A 16,806-nucleotide genomic window follows, 5' to 3' on the forward strand; every position below is an offset into this window, starting at 1 on the left:
AGAGAGAGATCCCAGGTAGGCAGAGAGGCAGGTGGAGTGTGGGGAAGCAGGCTCCCCACCAAGCAGAGAGCCCGATGTGGGGCTCGATCGCAGGACCCCGAGATCACTACCTGAGCTGAAGGCAGAGGCTTAACCCACTGAGTCCCCCAGGCACCCCAAGAAAACTTTTGAAACTGTATTAATAATGTTCATCCTAAAAGGGATGAATTTGCAGTATGCATGTCAGGGAAAAGGTGGCTTTTTCTAGTGGCTTCCACTACCTCCCCAGGGCATAATGGCACATCACAGCTTACCTTTGCAGGTGACTCAGGAGGCCCCATCATGGCAAAGCCGGTGTGATTTGAGTCCTTACTTCATTGGTTTTATCTTCTCTAAGCACTTTTCCTAATCAGATTGTCACATCTGTTATACTATGTGAAAATTCTTTTTTTGCCAGAAAAAAAAAAATAAGTGTGCTTTAGTTTGTGTATTGGAATATAGGAGAAAAGTGTCTAAAAAAATGTTTGTACTCCTCAAAAATTTTATTTATACCTCTTTCTGAACAATAAAAATAAGACCAATTCCTTTTGAACTTGTTTCTATCAGTGAAATGTTGTACCATGCTGGGCCTAAAGGAAACTATATGAAGACTTGATGGGGATTCCGCAGAGATCGTTAGTGTGTCTTCTTATTGTAGAAGTTATATTTTCCTCCTCAGGTACATGGAAATTAGGAAGTAATATCAGCATGCTTTAAAAGCACTGAGTTTCTTTTTCTTTAATTTTAATTCCAGTATAATTAAAATACAGTGTTATATTAATCTCAGGTGCACAATATAGTAATTCAACAATTCCATATATCACCCAGGACTTGCCACAACAAGAGCACTCCTTCATCCCCATCACCTATTTTACCCCATCCCCGTCCCCACCTCCCTTCTGGTAACCATCAGTTTGGTCTCTATAGTTAAGAGTCTGTTTCTTGGTTTGTCTCTGTCTCTGTCTCGCGCTCTCTCTCTCTCTTTTTTTTTGCCTTGAAAGCACTGGGTTTTATTTTTTTTTTTAAAGATTTTATTTATTTATTTGACAGAGAGAAATCACAAGTAGATGGAGAGGCAGGCAGAGAGAGAGAGGGAGGAGGAAGCAGGCTCCCCACTGAGCAGAGAGCCCGATGCGGGACTCGATCCCAGGACCCCGAGATCATGACCTGAGCCGAAGGCAGCGGCTTAACCCACTGAGCCACCCAGGCGCCCGAAAGCACTGGGTTTTAAAAACATTGGAAACATTCTCAAATCCACATCACTTGGCGGTCACATGACTAAGTCCCAGTCTTAGGAGCCCCACTGTTGCTACTTTGGGGAGATTGTATTGAAGGCATTCTTTTGCTCTCTCTTTCAGAGTGAGGAATGGTGTTGAGGAGGGCTAATAAAGATAAATGTAAGAAGTAATTTTATTTAACACATATTTATAGAGAGTCTCGTATCTGTAAGGCAGGGGACTAAAAGAAGCAAGATATTCTCTACTCTTATGGTTGAATGGGGCAATGAGTTATGTGTTCATTCAACAATAGCACTGTACAAGAGCCTTTGAAAATACTCTCTTCTCTGCCTACACCTTTATCTCATGTGACTCACCGTCAATCTCTTGCCTGAGTTCATGCCCCTGCTCTGTTTTCACTTAGTGTCTCACACTTAGTGCTGCTGTGGAACTTTTTCATTCACCTCTTGATGTGCTGACTCTCTCACTGGACAGTGAGCTCCTAGAGGAGGGTGCATACTGTATTATACCCAGTGGGGGGTACATACTGTGTTATACCCACTGTTGGGTCCTCAGTGCAGTGGACAACGTCCAGCTTCACTTGTCCCTGTTACCCAGTGGGCACTGAATAGATAATGGATGGTTATCAGGGTTCCGGAGTCTCCTAATTCATGGGAACTTTGGCATTGTCAACATTCACACATCAAAGGAAGACTTTTCAAGGAAAATACTTTCATATTCATTTAAATGAAGGTGGTTACCAAGGTCATTCTCATTTATAGTTCTTTTATGTTTTTCAAGTCTTAGGAAGTGTTCCAGTTTTTAATTATACCTCATAAACAATGTAAAATGCTTGTTGTTTGTGGCATTTCAAATCTTGTTCCTATTTGTTTTTTTTTTTTTTGATAGGTGGATGTGATGAAGAATGCCTATAACCAAGGACTGGAATGTGACCATGGAGAGGATGAGGGCGGAGATGATGGTGTTTCCCCAAAAGATGTTGGACACAATATCTATATCCTGGCCCATCAGGTGTCACATTTTATATCTTATATTATTTCTAATCTTATCAATTGTGTTTTGTGTCATGACTTGTTATATTTTCCAGTTCTGGTCCCATCATTTATACAATACCTGCCCCCTTGCTCTGGGCCATGGAGAGGGAAACGTTCCCAGAATGCCCAGTTGTGTTCCCAGAGCCATGCCAAGTGTTGATCCATAAGAAAATGATAGTTGACACCAAAAACTACTGGGCCAGGAGACAAAGACAATACCAGGTCAGAGCCCGAGAAACAGACAAACCATGACAACAAATGGAAGCTTCAAGGAGAGAGGAGGAGAGGCCAACTGAAAAGATAGAGTGTGAAATAAGGGGGTACATTTGGTCTAATCAGGACAAACCTTGGAGATGCCTTCTGGCCTCTTTGAGTTAGAGTTTGGCATTTCAGAAGTGGCAGCCTCTAACTAGTTTCTACTAGACTTCTAACAAGGATGAGGCTAAATTTTAAAATTCCTTTGGAAGACCCATTTCTATTCTATAGTTCTTGATGAACACAGGCACTTGATAGATGTTGTTTGAGGAATTTAATTTTATTAACATGAAGATCAGCTTTAAATTTGCATCATCTAACGCAGATTTGCTTAGAAGTTAAACATTTTAAATGTACAGTGCCAATTTGATTTTGTCTGTAGCAACTCCCTCTTTTTTATGGGATACAGTCCTAACTCTGTAGACTTTCCCCAAACTGCCTTTCTAGTCATCTTCTCGCATGGTCTACCTCTCTCTCTTCCTTCTTTCCCATACAGCTTACCAGTAATTGAACAAACACTGATACATATAAAGTACATTGATTTATTCTCACTTTTAAAAAATTTTTCCAGTTTTATTGAGAAATAAAGGACATATACAGCACTCTATCTGCTTAAAGGTGTTAAAAAGTTGCTTTTCAGACACTTCTTGCCCTTCTCTATAGAGCTGTATAAAGTATGTAAACTCAAGCATAGTCTTCACAAAAGATTCTGGGAAGGAGTCGGATTTTAAAATATATTAACAAAAGAAGCTGCTCTGATTTTTTAAATACAGTTCAATCACTGGAAGATTTGGGGGCCTCTCATTGTATAGCAAAATGCGTATGTAGACCAGACCCAGATAAGGGCAGATGGGTTATAGCTAGAAAGACAAAAGAGAATTTTAGGTATTGAGGAACTGAAAGCCAGAATGAAGGGCACATTAAAGGAAGAACACAGAGGTTTAAGAGGTAGAAAAGGTGCCATTTTAATTTTATTTTTTTAAAAAAGATTTGTTTATTTGAGAGGGAGTGAGGGAACACAAGCAGGGGGAGCAGCGGTCAGAAGGAGAGGGAAAAGCAGACTCCCCGCTGAGCAGAGAGCAGAGAGCTGAGCAGAGAGACATGCAGCTCCATCCCAGGACCCTGGGATCATGACCTGAGCCAAAGGCAGACGCTTAACCAACTGAACCACTCAGGCGTCCCAAAGCTGTCATTTTAGAGAGAAAGAGAAATTCAGGTGACAGGAATTGAGTCACTCTAGACAAGGAATGACTAAAGATTGAACGTGAGTGGAAAGAAAAAAAAGTCACTGGCTGAAAATGAAAATCAAATTGGCTACTAGGAGGAAGAGAAAAATGTGATGGCCCAGCATGTGCCCGGGGAAGGAGCTATTTCAGAAGCTGTAGCATTGTGGAAGGAAAACAACAAGGAAGAGTGGGCCAGAGTGAGCAGTGAAAATTTTAGAGGAAGGAAGTAGGGGAATTCAGCCGCCCATGTTTTCTTGACTGAAACCTGGTCTCACTCTGTCTGGAGAAATGTCCCCTCTTGCACGAGTGAGCGGCTACACAAACAAGTCCTGACCTGACAGGCTTGCAGTGGGAAATGAACAACCAGCCTGGCTAAGCCAGCCTTGGAACCAGAAGAGTGGCAGATGTTTGAACCAATCACCCCCATCCGTGAAGAGGAGGTTTAAAAATGCCATCTCAGATTACCCGTATAATGTGTGGAACAGTACAAATGTCAAGGTCAAGAAGAGACTTTTCTAGGTCAGTTCATTTTTAAGCAGATGAAGTGTAAGAGTAGAGAGTACAGATTTTAAAAACAGGCTATGGAGGGTGTGGAGGAGAATGGAGAATGAGTATGAAGAATGCAAGAGCTGTCATAGAATGAAGGATAATGATAGAAAATATAAAAATGATATAAAATATGAAAATATGAAGATAAAAATGCAGATGGCATAAGGGATAAATGATCTTGATGGGTTTAAATTTATGACAGTGCTTGGAGAGAAGAGATTAGATTCAAAGACAACGGTGGAGTTGTCTAAGGAGTGGGAATTCAGTAGTAAAAAAGAGGAGTAATAGGATACAATTTACTGAAACAAAGAGATGAAATCACAGATGGGAAAATGGCTTGAATGGAGAGAAACCTCTATATAGAGGTTTCTTAATTTTGCTAAACCAAATCGTTGAAAAAGCAGTAGTTTGTAGAGCTGGGATTGTACAACACAGAGATACATGAGTAAGCCAGACTGAGTATAGGGAAGAAGGAAATTCTGAATTGCTGAACACTCTAAGCCTTGGGATTCAGTTGTAAGAGTAACTATGAAATGAGAGTAAGTGTGCGTTCTTTGAGGAACTCAAAAACGGGATAGGAGTGGCAGAATATATAAAACGGTATATGTAACTGTGTAGAGTTAAGCAACTGTCTGCTTATTTTCTTAGAGTGACACAGAACATTGTTACCTTCTTACTTTTTAAGGTATTCTCTTGGGTGACTCCTCCCACTATTGTGTGTGTGTGTGTGTGAAAGAGAGAGAGAGAGAGAGAGAGAAACTCAGCTTTCACTCAGAGAAGAGAGCCCACTGTGCTTTTTTCATCTTTCCACAAGTGACTCCTTTGGGGTTCTCTAGGCTGGCATGTTACATTGATTTCTTGGGAGGCCAGCCATGGTTGCTGAGTACCTTATGAATCTGTTGTCCAAGCAGCATCCACACCAAAGAGGAAGGGTCATGTGCTTTGCTTTCAGGAGAAGCCAGGTAGGAGTGCTCCAAGGGTTTGGTTGAGCCCCGCTTTTGCTGCTTTCACTGTGGGTATGGAATTATTTGTCCCCTGAATGCTGATGACCATGCAGATTGGTTTCTGCCTTTGCACAGTTCAGTAATTCCAAAACCAAGGTTCAACTTCCTCCTTGTTTTACTATAATCATCTTTTGTACAGACAGTTTATTTTCGTGCACTCAGACTTTCAATTTTTGTTGTTATTCTTTTCATGGTAGTGAGGTAGTTCTGCTTTTTCTACCATGACATCCTTTTTAGCCCTTCCTGTGGTTGGTGTTACAAGAAACAAATAATGCTTCTTTCTTGTAAGTGTCTTGTCTGATCTACATAAAACTATAAATACATCAAAAAGGGAATTTCTTAAGTTCTACTACTATGGTGCGTGCAGAACATTTCCTGAAAATTCAGCTATGGGTCCTTTTTGATTTTCTGCCATCCACATGTTCTCTTTCCATATCTCTGCCTTGTCTTTCTGCTGTGGGCTTCTTCTTTTATATTTTGCCTTCTTACTGCTTCCTCTCCTCTTTATTCCTGCCTTTCCGTAGAATAGTCACTGCCTACAATCTAGGACATTCTTCAGTACTTTGTATGTACTTACCATGTATTAAACCATATTGTTTTTCCTGGTCCCATGTAGCAATTTCTGTTTTTCCATCTGAAAAACTTGATCCCCCTCTAGCTTTATTGAGATATAATTAACACATAACATTTATAAATTTAAGGTGTATAATGTGTTGGTTTGACGTATTTATATGTTGCAAAAGGATTAACCACCATTAGCTTCATCCCATTGCATCATTATTTCCTTTTTGGTGAGAACATTTAAGATACAGTCTCTTGGCAACATTCACTATATGAGATTACAGGAGTATTTGCTATAGTCACCATGCTGCACCTTAGATCCCCAGAATTTGTTACTCTTATAACTGGAAGCATATACCTTTTAACCAACATCTCCCCATTTCTCCCAGCCTTCAGCCCCCTAGTAACCATCATTCTATTCTCTGTTTCTCTGGCTTCCACATTTTTAGATTCCACATATAAAAGATCATATGATATTTCTCTTTCTCTGACTTATTTCACTTAGTGTAATGGAACTCCTTCTTTCTCATGGCTAAGTAATATTCCACATTGTGTGTCTATATATAAACACCACATCTTCATTATGCTTCATCCCTTGATGGACACTTGGATTGTTTCCATATCTTGACTATTGTGAATAAGTCTTCAGTGAACATGTAGGACCCTTTAGTTCAATACCTACTAGAATTAAGATGTATATGGAGAAAAGTATTAATGAACAAGCCTTTGGAAATCAGAAATGACCCTAACCCCTGGCTCATAAGGCAAGAAAGGATGGATCACTTTAACTGGCTATATGAAATTATTTTTAAAATACCGTTTTTAAAATTTTTCATGAGTGTTTCCCTATGTCACTAAATGGTCTTGGAAACATAATTTTACTGTCTGCATAATCATTCATTATTTGAATGTGCCATAATTTATTTAAGCACTCCTATTGTTGGACATTAGGTTTCTAATGTTTTTGATATTATAAATTATGCTGTGATTAGCATCCTTATACATTAATCTTTGTCTGCTACACTGATTACTTCCCTAGGATAAATTCCAAGAAGTTTAATTACTAGGTCACAGGGTAGTAACTATTTTATGGTTTGATGCATATCATAAAATTGTTATCATAAAAGTCCAAATGTGTGATGGTACTAATCTTATTCAATCTTAAAATTACTATCATTTAAAAAAAAATTTGCCAAACTTACAGTGTGTGGAACATAGTGACCACTTCACCACCATTTGTTAAATGAATCAATGAATTATAGTTGAAAGGTGATCTCACTTTATTTATTTTTTTTTAAGATTTTATTTATTTATTTGACAGACAGAGATCACAAGCAGGCAGAGAGGCAGGCAGAGAGGGGGGAGCATCTCTACATGCTGAGCAGAGAGTCTGATGTGGGGCTCAATCCCAGGACCCCAGGATCATGACCTGAGCCAAAAGCAGAGGCTCCAACCCACTGAGTCACCCAGGCGCCCCAGGGATCTAACTTTAATTCACACTTTGGATTACCAATAAAATGGACTCTTTTTTTTTGAGAGAGAGAGAGTGAGAGAGTGGGGGAAGGGGCAAAGGGAGAGAATCTCAAGCAGACTCCTCACTGAGGCAGAACCCAACATGGGGCTTGATCTCACGACCCATGAAATCATAACCTGGGCTGAAACCAGTGCTCAGCTGCTCAACTGACTAAACCACACAGACACCCCCAAATGGACCCTCTTTTCATGTTATTTAGTGTTACTTTTTTTTGTGTGTGTGTGTGTGTGTGAATTGAAAATGTGTTTCTCCATTCTTCTGACAGGGTTCATTTTGTGTTTGTGAATTTTAATTAACAGTAACAAATCTTAGTCATAGTAGCTATATCTACTTCTTCCTGATTAATAGCTTCTTAATGTTTTAATGATAGGTTTCTTCTGCCCGTTGAGATCTCTTAAACACTCACTTAGATTTTCTTCTGGTGTATAATGAATTAAGTTAAGTATTTGACTATATAATCTTCCCATGTCATAATGCAGAAATAATAAAAAAGCAATTTCTGAGGCTAAGTTATCTCTGAGGGTATAGCCCCAGATTTGGTAATAAGAGGAGTTTATAAGGGCAGGGTTTATAGGAGTCACATGAATGTGATATAGAGCATGGGTCACAGAGAGAGCTTTAGCAGAATAGGTCAGGGCCAGCTCCAGACCATCTTCAGGGTCAGACTGGGCACGTGAGTGAGCACTGGGGGAGCAGGTGAGCCTGGGACAGCCTGGTGATCCTCTTCCAAAGCAGGCAGCCTTTACTCACATCTGCTAACTTTCCAATTCAGATTAAGACCCGAGATTTCCACTTCTTTCAATATTTCAAAAGAAACCTGAATTCTGAAATTTTTTAAAAATGTAAGCTCTCTTAATTTTTAAATGTTGACAGTTCATTTGGTATTTTTAAAGACACTGAGCAGTCCAAGCAGAACTCCGCAGCAAGTGGAATGTTGCCCACGATCCATAGTTTGCCACTTAGAGACTAGAGGATCCAAATTTCTCATTGATCTTCATTCAGTTCCGTGGATCTTTTGAGTGTCTGCTAGATGCCAGGCTCTGGGCTGGATATTAGGAGTACAGCAGTGAAGAATAATGGGAGATCAGCTCCCAGGGAATTTACATTCTGACTGGGAACAAATGATGAGTAGACAGACCAGACAGACAGCAGAGAGTGTTACAAGCCGTGCAGTGAGTGAGAACAGGGTGTGAGGAAAGGCAGTTCTGGAATGCTAGTGTAGACTGCTGATCCGGAGGGATTTCTCTGAGGAGCTGAAATTGAGGCTTGCTCTGAGTGAGCAAGTAAATGCCGGGAGTATGAAATGGAGAGATATGGGGGGACATCCCAGAGGATGGCTCGAAAGTGGCAATGAACTTGGCATGTTTAGAGAAACAAAAGACCTGTGTAGCTAGACCTTCAACCAGCCGTTAACACTCGAATATTGTAATAATCATATAAATGCACCTGAGGCTCATTTATTATAAGATAGTCATTCAAGAACACTTATATTAGGCATTGTTTGAGTTGCTAAAATGGAAAGATGAATAAAGATGCTATCCTGAAGCTCATAATAATAGGCTTTTGTTAAAATAGAGGTAGGCATGAGATGCATGTTCCTAGGAGTCAGGAGGGGATTCATGGAAGCGGTGACACTTGAACTGAATCTCGAAGATAGAAGGAGGGGCGGGGAGCACATTCCATCAGAGGCAACAACTTCAGTGTTTTAGAGAAAGGAACTTCTTTTGAGAATATTGATAGGGTTCTTGTGTGGTATCTGTTGATGTCTTCATATGAAATGAATTATAATAATTTATATTAAGTCAACATCTTTGATAACTGTGAAGACCTCTAATAAATGTTGCTTGAATGAAATAAGTGAAAGAATGAGAAATGGAGAAATGAATGACTAGGACATGACATACTCTAAAACTTTAGTATTTTTAATTTCAGTATTATAACAAAAAAGCTGAATACAGATAATTTCTTGTTATCATCATGCTCAAAATTAATGATAATTTTTTCCACTGGAGTGTAAATTCTATGTGCATAGACACAATTTGTTTTTCTGGTCCCATGCCAACTATGTACTTTAGCATATAGTAGACACTCAAGAAGAGTCTGGGGAATAATTTCCTACGAAAATTCATGCAGGCTGATAATATTTTCATGTAATACAGGTACTGGGTAAGATTAAGAGCATCCTACCACACTGGTATTAGCATGCTGGCAGTCAAGGATCTCATTCAGTTCCTATGGGCTTTTTAATTTTGTAGAGCACTCTTTACCAATCATGTCAGCAAATCCTACATAGAGTCCTGTACTATCTCCCTCATCCGAAGCACTTTTTCTTTTTACTTTTGTTCATGATGCCACCTCTAAACTAATAAAATATCTCCTCCTTTTCTTAAAACTCCTGTTAGTACTTCCTTCATTTTTCTGGGATCCAAAATGAGACTGACTTACCCCATTTCTTAGATGAATTCCAACCAATGATCTCTTCTTTGTATTGAATTCTTACATCTGTCATGTTCACCCAAAACTGCATACATACATACTTTCACAACAGTTTATGCTGTATAACATCCTAGAATTGTTCTTTGTTTCATGTGTATAGGACTTGGCTACTTAATTAATAGTAGATTGTCCAAATTTGAGCATCCATGAGGCCTCATTTAAAAAAAAAAAACAAAAAAAAGGAAACTTTCCACAAAGAAGAGTATCTTGGGGAAAAAATACTTGACATAATAGATTTAAATCCTCTAATGGGCACCTACATATCTTTCACCAAGCAACAACGAATCTTTGGATGACTGCCATTTATATGACCGCTCAAATTCATGGTTAATGGGAGCAATAAAAAATGCAATCCAGGAAATGGATTGAAATTGGACTCTGTAATTGTTAGTTTGGTATAAAGATCATGAAGCCAAGTTTAGTGGAAGCAATTATTTTTCTGCTTAACATTTCATGTTTGGTAGATATATATTTATTTCTGAGTGACATAATTGTTAGAGCATCAATCTGAATTCTAGCAACTTAGAAGGCCTTTGCTGTGTCTTTGGCTCCTCCTTATGTCGGCTCTGATTTCAACTTTATCCACTGAATTAAAAGTCTCTTAGGAGAACTAGAGATATCAGGCAGGGAGGCTTTTACATATATTTTTTTTCCATACAGAAAAATACATAGTATTTCCTAACCTATTTTAGACACTTGGGTTGTTACCCTGTCGGGAGTGGAAGCCGGTATCTCTTTCTTTCCCTTCAGGAGAGAGAGAAAGCATAGGAGGAATAGCCATTGTGTTTTAAGCATGAGGAGTCCTTTTGTTATGTTATGCTGATGGAATTTGCTTGGTGTCCTGACGGTCCTCATTCATCCATTTTCTTTTCCTTAAGAATTTAATCTCATAGCTGCGATTGCTTGAGCTATGTTCATTTTAAGGGATATGCATATACATACTCTAAATAGCTAACTTTTAATTTATACTGAAGTGGTATGAAGTGTATATATTACTCAGACTACTTAAAATGTTTTCCTTAGAGACTTCGCTACTCACCTCTTTGGGGCTTCTATTTTCTTATGCTAATATATAGTAATCAGCATTGCTTCATTTACTTTATTTGTAGAAACAGAAGGATGGGTTTGTAATTGGATACGTAACTTCCATCTTTAATATCTTTGAAGGGTTTTAACTAACTTACAATTACTTCATCTTTATTATTGCTTGTAGTGCAGAAAGTAGAAAACACAGCTGGGTTTTTCAGCTCCCAGAAGCACTTGTAGCTCAGTAACATGTTGGCTAGAATATTGTACAAACAGCTTAGCTGTTATTCACCCTTGCACCCTGTGTTTTCTCCATGAGCCAATGACGTCACTCAATCTCTGACTTCAGCTTCCTCATCTACAAAAATATGAGGGGTATCCATCAACTGTGCTTTCAGAGTAAACTTTCAGAGACTTTTATGGACCCTAGAGTAGTTGGACCATGATGGCCCCTTAACTAGTTTAGGTTGTGTTTTAAATAAAGAGACACTAACCAGCTATTGGATATTTTTGTATTTATGTACACCTTACCTACTTATGAAAGGAATTTGAGGTTGAGTAAGAAATGCACTTGTAAAATTAGACTGTTAGAATTCAAGATCAAAAGCCTTAGAAGGAAAAGGAATCGAAGTATGCTAAGAGTCTCAGCTAATATTCTTACTGTTCATCGGTAGGACTCAGAGTGAAAAACTATGGGCAAGACTACTAATATCTGTACTATTCATTCATAATCATCTTTTTGTCAGTACTTACTTCTAAAAGGGATCCATGGAAGGGAGGGAATAGCAGGTAGGCAATGTTTTCTAAACAGCTCTGCGCAACACACCAGATTGAAAAAAAATGCACAGAGCTTTTTTTCAGTCCTCGGGGGTGAATAGGGTTCAGTATTTCTGAGTTATAATCAAAAGCGAGTATCGATAAATATGAAGTATGAGGAGTACGGTAGTCATTGTGAAAACAGGTATATAAGGTCACTTCCTAGGGAGATTTGGATAATGTAGAAACTTGCCAATATGTGAACTTAGTTGAAAAAAACTCTCTTAATATCAAGAGATTATCTTTCTAAAATCTCAGAAAATAGACTTAATGGCCAGCTATGTGAAAAAACAAAACAAACAAACAAACAAAAAAGCAAAAAACTACTGTTAATCTTGACAACAGATACGTAGAGAGATACAGGCAGTTAAAGGAACTTTGCCCAAAAACTTAATATAACTGCAAATTTTCTTTTCTAAAAGAAATAAGAAACCCAGGATCAACTCTTTTCCCCCCATCAAAAGATATTTTTCTTTGTTGCCTTCACAAAGCCATTTGAGTTAATAAAATAGATGGTTATTAACTAATGTTACTTTGAGCATTAATTATTCTGTGTTTCTTGGCAACCAAGGCAAAACAAAAAAAACAAAAAAACCACTCATATTGATTATTAGTGAAGCACAAAATTTCTTTGTACTTTATTTGAAGAGGAATTTATTGACGAAACCCTTATGAGGTAATATTAATTAATGATGTTGTAACAAGTTAAGATTAGTAGGCCTTCCTCACTAATATAATTTAGAAATAAAAATTGCCTATTAGACACCAGATTGAAAAAACAAAAAACAAAAAACAACCTTGTTGTATCCTGTTGCCATGCATTCTCTGTGGTAAAAAAGGTAAGCAGATTTTCAATTAAAATTTTAACATAAGGTAAAGGTTGAAAATTTTCTCAACAAACATTTCTGCTTATGCGTCCAGCATCTACATAGAGCCTGGTGCCTAGAAAGTGCTCCCTAAATGTTTAGAAAGACTCATCAGAATTACTCTCGTGACTTTCCCCAGCTACACTCATTCTTTTTTTTTTTTCTTTAAGATTTTATTTATTTATTTGACAGACAGAGATCGCAAGCAGGCAGAGAGAGAGGAGAAAGCAGGCTCCCTGAGGAGCAGAGATCCCGATGTGGGGCTCAATCCCAGGACCCCGGGATCATGACCTGAGCTGGAGGCAGAGGCTTTAACCCTGAGCCACCCAGGCGCCCCAGCTAAACTCATTCTTAATTCATTCTTTATTCAAAGTCTATTTATTGGTTACCTATGAGAGCCACGCTCCTCTCCCAGAGCTGGGGATCAAGTACTGCACGACACACCCAAACCCCTCCCCTGGATGAGTTTACATTCTCATGGGGAAGTCTCCCTCCTTGTGATCACATTATTTGCTCCTTCTGGGGTCAGCTATTCCAGAGACATGTTTGTGCCACCAACATGAAGATGAAGGTGTGGAAATGAGATAGAGTCTCTACCTTCAGGAAATTTACCATTTATTACAGGGACTCAGAAAAACAGTCACAGTGTGCCAAGCCCTGTGGAAGATGTATGTCTGGGGTGCTCTGGGGTCTTGGGTTAAGAGTGGGCCTAGGAAAGTGAGCTTATGACAGAGACAAGGGAGAAGAGAGTCGGGGAAGAGACTATATGCGATCATTCCGTACTTGCTCTGTACTCAAGCATGCAAATCTGTTTCTCTAAAACCCCTAATCCACTAGACCATAACTCGGCTCCCTTTTATACCAGAACTTCTCAAAAGATGATACACAAGTTGCAATTTCCAATTCTTCTCTTTCTCTTCTCTCTTGAATTCATCCCTGCTGGATTTTCATCCTTAGCACGACACCAAAACAGCTCCCAGTGAGGTCACCAGTGACTGCTCTCTTGCTAAAACTGATTATTCCCATTCCTCATCATATTTGACCTGTCTCTAACATTTGAAACAGCCAGTCACTCTCTTCTTCTGGAACTACTTCCTTCTCTCAGACTTCACATCACACAGTCTCTCGGACTTTATTCTTCCTTATGGGCCCCTTCTCAATTTCTTTCATTGATTCCTGTTCCTTTTTTCTGCTTCTATCAGAAGTGTTCTGGTCAGCGTGTTCTAGGATTCATTCCATAGATCTCTTGTTTCCTCAATTGACACTCCCGAGATAATCTCATTCAGTCACATGACTTTAAACACCAGCTGTACCACAATAAGTCCCAAATTTATATCTTCAGCGTGGGCCTCTCTTCTGAACACTGGACTGGTACATCCAACTGTTTGTTTGAGATCTGCATTTAAATGTGTTTTTAGGCACCTCACACTTTATATATCCATCATGGAACTCTTGATTTTCCCACTGTTTTTCCAACCTGGATACCAATCCAAACCCTCTGACTCCAGAACCCAAGCTCCTTACCATTTCTTTAACCCAAGTCTGTTCCCGGGCGCTCACACTGCACACTCTGCTTACCTGTATCCCTGAGTTTTTGTGGCCTACTTAGTTGTTTGTCTTCTCTGCTAGACTTCAAACTGCGTAAAGGCAGGAGTCATGTTTTATTCATGAATGGGTTGCCTAGTGCATAATCCTTGTGTTTGATACAGTAAATTCTTCTGAGTGAGTAAGTGAGTAAATGAGCAAATATTATAGTCAACATGTGAGTGTCAGAGATGACTAGAAAGGAAATAGGTTAATCTTGGCTGGAGTTGTGGTAATGGACTTGGTGAAGGGGCTGACATTTTAGGTGAATATTATGTATTGATGAGATTTAGATTAGTAGACAAGAGAGGGAGGCCTCTCCATCACAGGGAAAGACTGAGCATAAGCCAAGGTGATAGTCACCATGATATGTGTGGGGGGGTTACGTGCTCTGGGACATTATCTTAAAGGGACCGAGAAAACAAGAGTGGTGCAGATGGTGGGAGGCAGCTGTGGAGGACATATCTTACCAAATTTTAAGGGGCTCCTGGGACCAAAAAATATTTCAGTTTATTGAAATGTTACTTAGCAGAGTTTTCTGCTAAACTGTTCCTTAGGGTACTTAGTTCTTCTTTATGTTGCCCTAAAATTAATGAGACATTAATGATTTTGTAGAATGCTAAAACAATAACACAAAAACAAATGGCACTGAAATCTGCTTTAGAAGGTATCCAGCAACTCAAAAGCATTATTACAAGACTTTAAAAGATCTTTTAACGGTTGTACTTTTTTATTCATGCACTAATTCATGCCCTGACATTATTAAGCAAGTATTTAAAGATAAATCAATGAAAAACAAACCATGAGAAAATATAATTAGTAAACACATAAGCCAATATAAAAACACAATGTCAAAGCATTAAGTAATATTCTGGGCATGTGTTTGTTTGTGTGTGTGCTTGTATGTATCTGCCTATGTGTATTGATTAACTTGTTTTTCTAGCTAAAACATAAGTGTAAGAAAGACATACCATAGCTGACACTTTATTCTGAAGACGCATTGTAGAAGTATGAGGTGGGATGACAGGATAGAGCGATCCAAATAATATTTTCTAGTCAACAGATCCAATGCCAGAAGATTTAGCTAGTGTAAGAAACTAATTTTTTTTTTTTTTTTTTTTTTTTTTTTAATTTAAGAGCTGAGAGAGTCATGGGGGTATGGGAATCTTCCGAGCAACACAGTGTGCTTGTTCAGCATTTGTGTTTTGTGGCCAGAATTTTTGTTGTGCATTTTGAATTTCAGAATTTCTTATAAAGGCACAGAAAAATGAAAGGCCGTTGTAGCAAAATAAAATCTGGAAGATCAGCTGTTGAATTAAAAAGTCAAGTTTCAGAAAGGGAAATAGTTATCCCCAGCCAGACCAAAAAGTGATAGTCACCCCTTCTACATCACAACCAAGTAGTTATGTGAAATTATACATTAGGGGAAAGTTCTGGAAAGTCCCTTGTGGAGATTTATGTTATTAATGAAATAAAATCATTTTTAGTGATATAAAGTTGATTGGTTCAAAAACCATCTTCTGGAAATCTATGTGCATGTATGTAGCTATGTATCTTTCTGAGTAGTTGTCATTTCCACATCTGGTTGATTCTGTAAGACCTGCAACCTCTGTGTGTTACTTTTATAAAAGGTTTGCTGACATTTTGCAGGGGGTCACATAGTATTTTAGGCTGTCTCTGCTGCAGATATTCAGCTTTGCCATTCTACTGTAAAAACAGCCGTAGAAAATACGAAAACAAATGAGCATGGCTGTGTTAAAATGAAACTTCGTTTAAAAAACAAAAAACAGGTGGAAGGCCTGATTTGACCCATGAGCTGTAGTTTGCCAAACTCTGCTTTAGATAGCTTTTATAATCTTCACAGCCACAGTTTCCTGTGTCCCACATTTAAAATATCATTATGAGCAAGAATTGATAGGCCACGAATTTGTAAGTAATTTTCATATTTATTTTTATAATGTTTAATTTGTTTTGTGTGCGAGTAGAATGCGCGCGCGCGTGCACACACACACACACACACACACAGAGACACAGGTACTTAGAGTTTCTGACTGGAAAGAAGAGAATACACCGGATGTTCTTTCCTTCTGTTGCTGTGATTCTTTGATGTCAGTGTTCTGTGACCAGTGGGAGCCTGATCATGTATGAGATTTTTTTTTTTTTCATGTATGAGATTTGATTGACCAATTGATGGGGCAGATATATGTTCCTTCATTAGATTAAGCATATGAATGAATCGAGTATGAAATGGGAGTGTGAATGAATCCAGTGGACCTGAAGCAGAAGAAGGGGATGGGAAGGCAGAAGTCATTGGAGTGAGACAAAATATGGGGTCAAACTGGAAGAAAATTCACTGGGGGCATCTGCTTGCATCTGATACCCAACTTAGGAAAAACCATGTCTTAAAGTAGAGGTCAAAAGCAGTGGTTCTCAAATTGTAGTACCCATCCCCAGAAACTTTCATTAAGCCTGGGGCACAGCTCCCAAAAGGTTTTTACCATAAATTCCTGAAATTTTTATTTATGTTGTCTGCAGCCCACCTATTCAGAAAAGTTACAGCAGATTTTTTCCCTCCACAGCTTCCTTCCCTAATTATGTG

At 38.7% G+C, this 16,806-nt stretch overlaps 1 protein-coding gene across 2 annotated transcripts in view; it reads left to right on the forward strand.

The window, feature by feature from the left end:
• The window catches only part of ITPR2 (inositol 1,4,5-trisphosphate receptor type 2), a 497,678-nt gene that overhangs the window by 352,027 nt on the left and 128,845 nt on the right, over positions 1-16,806 (forward strand). For both annotated transcript variants that reach the window (XM_032347608.1, XM_032347610.1), the window contains exon 45: positions 2,145-2,267. In XM_032347608.1, the coding sequence (XP_032203499.1) occupies positions 2,145-2,267 (123 nt within the window). The remainder of the gene's footprint in view (positions 1-2,144; positions 2,268-16,806) is intronic.

Source organism: Mustela erminea, chromosome 6 (genome assembly GCF_009829155.1).
Source record: "Mustela erminea isolate mMusErm1 chromosome 6, mMusErm1.Pri, whole genome shotgun sequence".
Classification (NCBI taxonomy): Eukaryota; Metazoa; Chordata; class Mammalia; order Carnivora; family Mustelidae; genus Mustela; species Mustela erminea.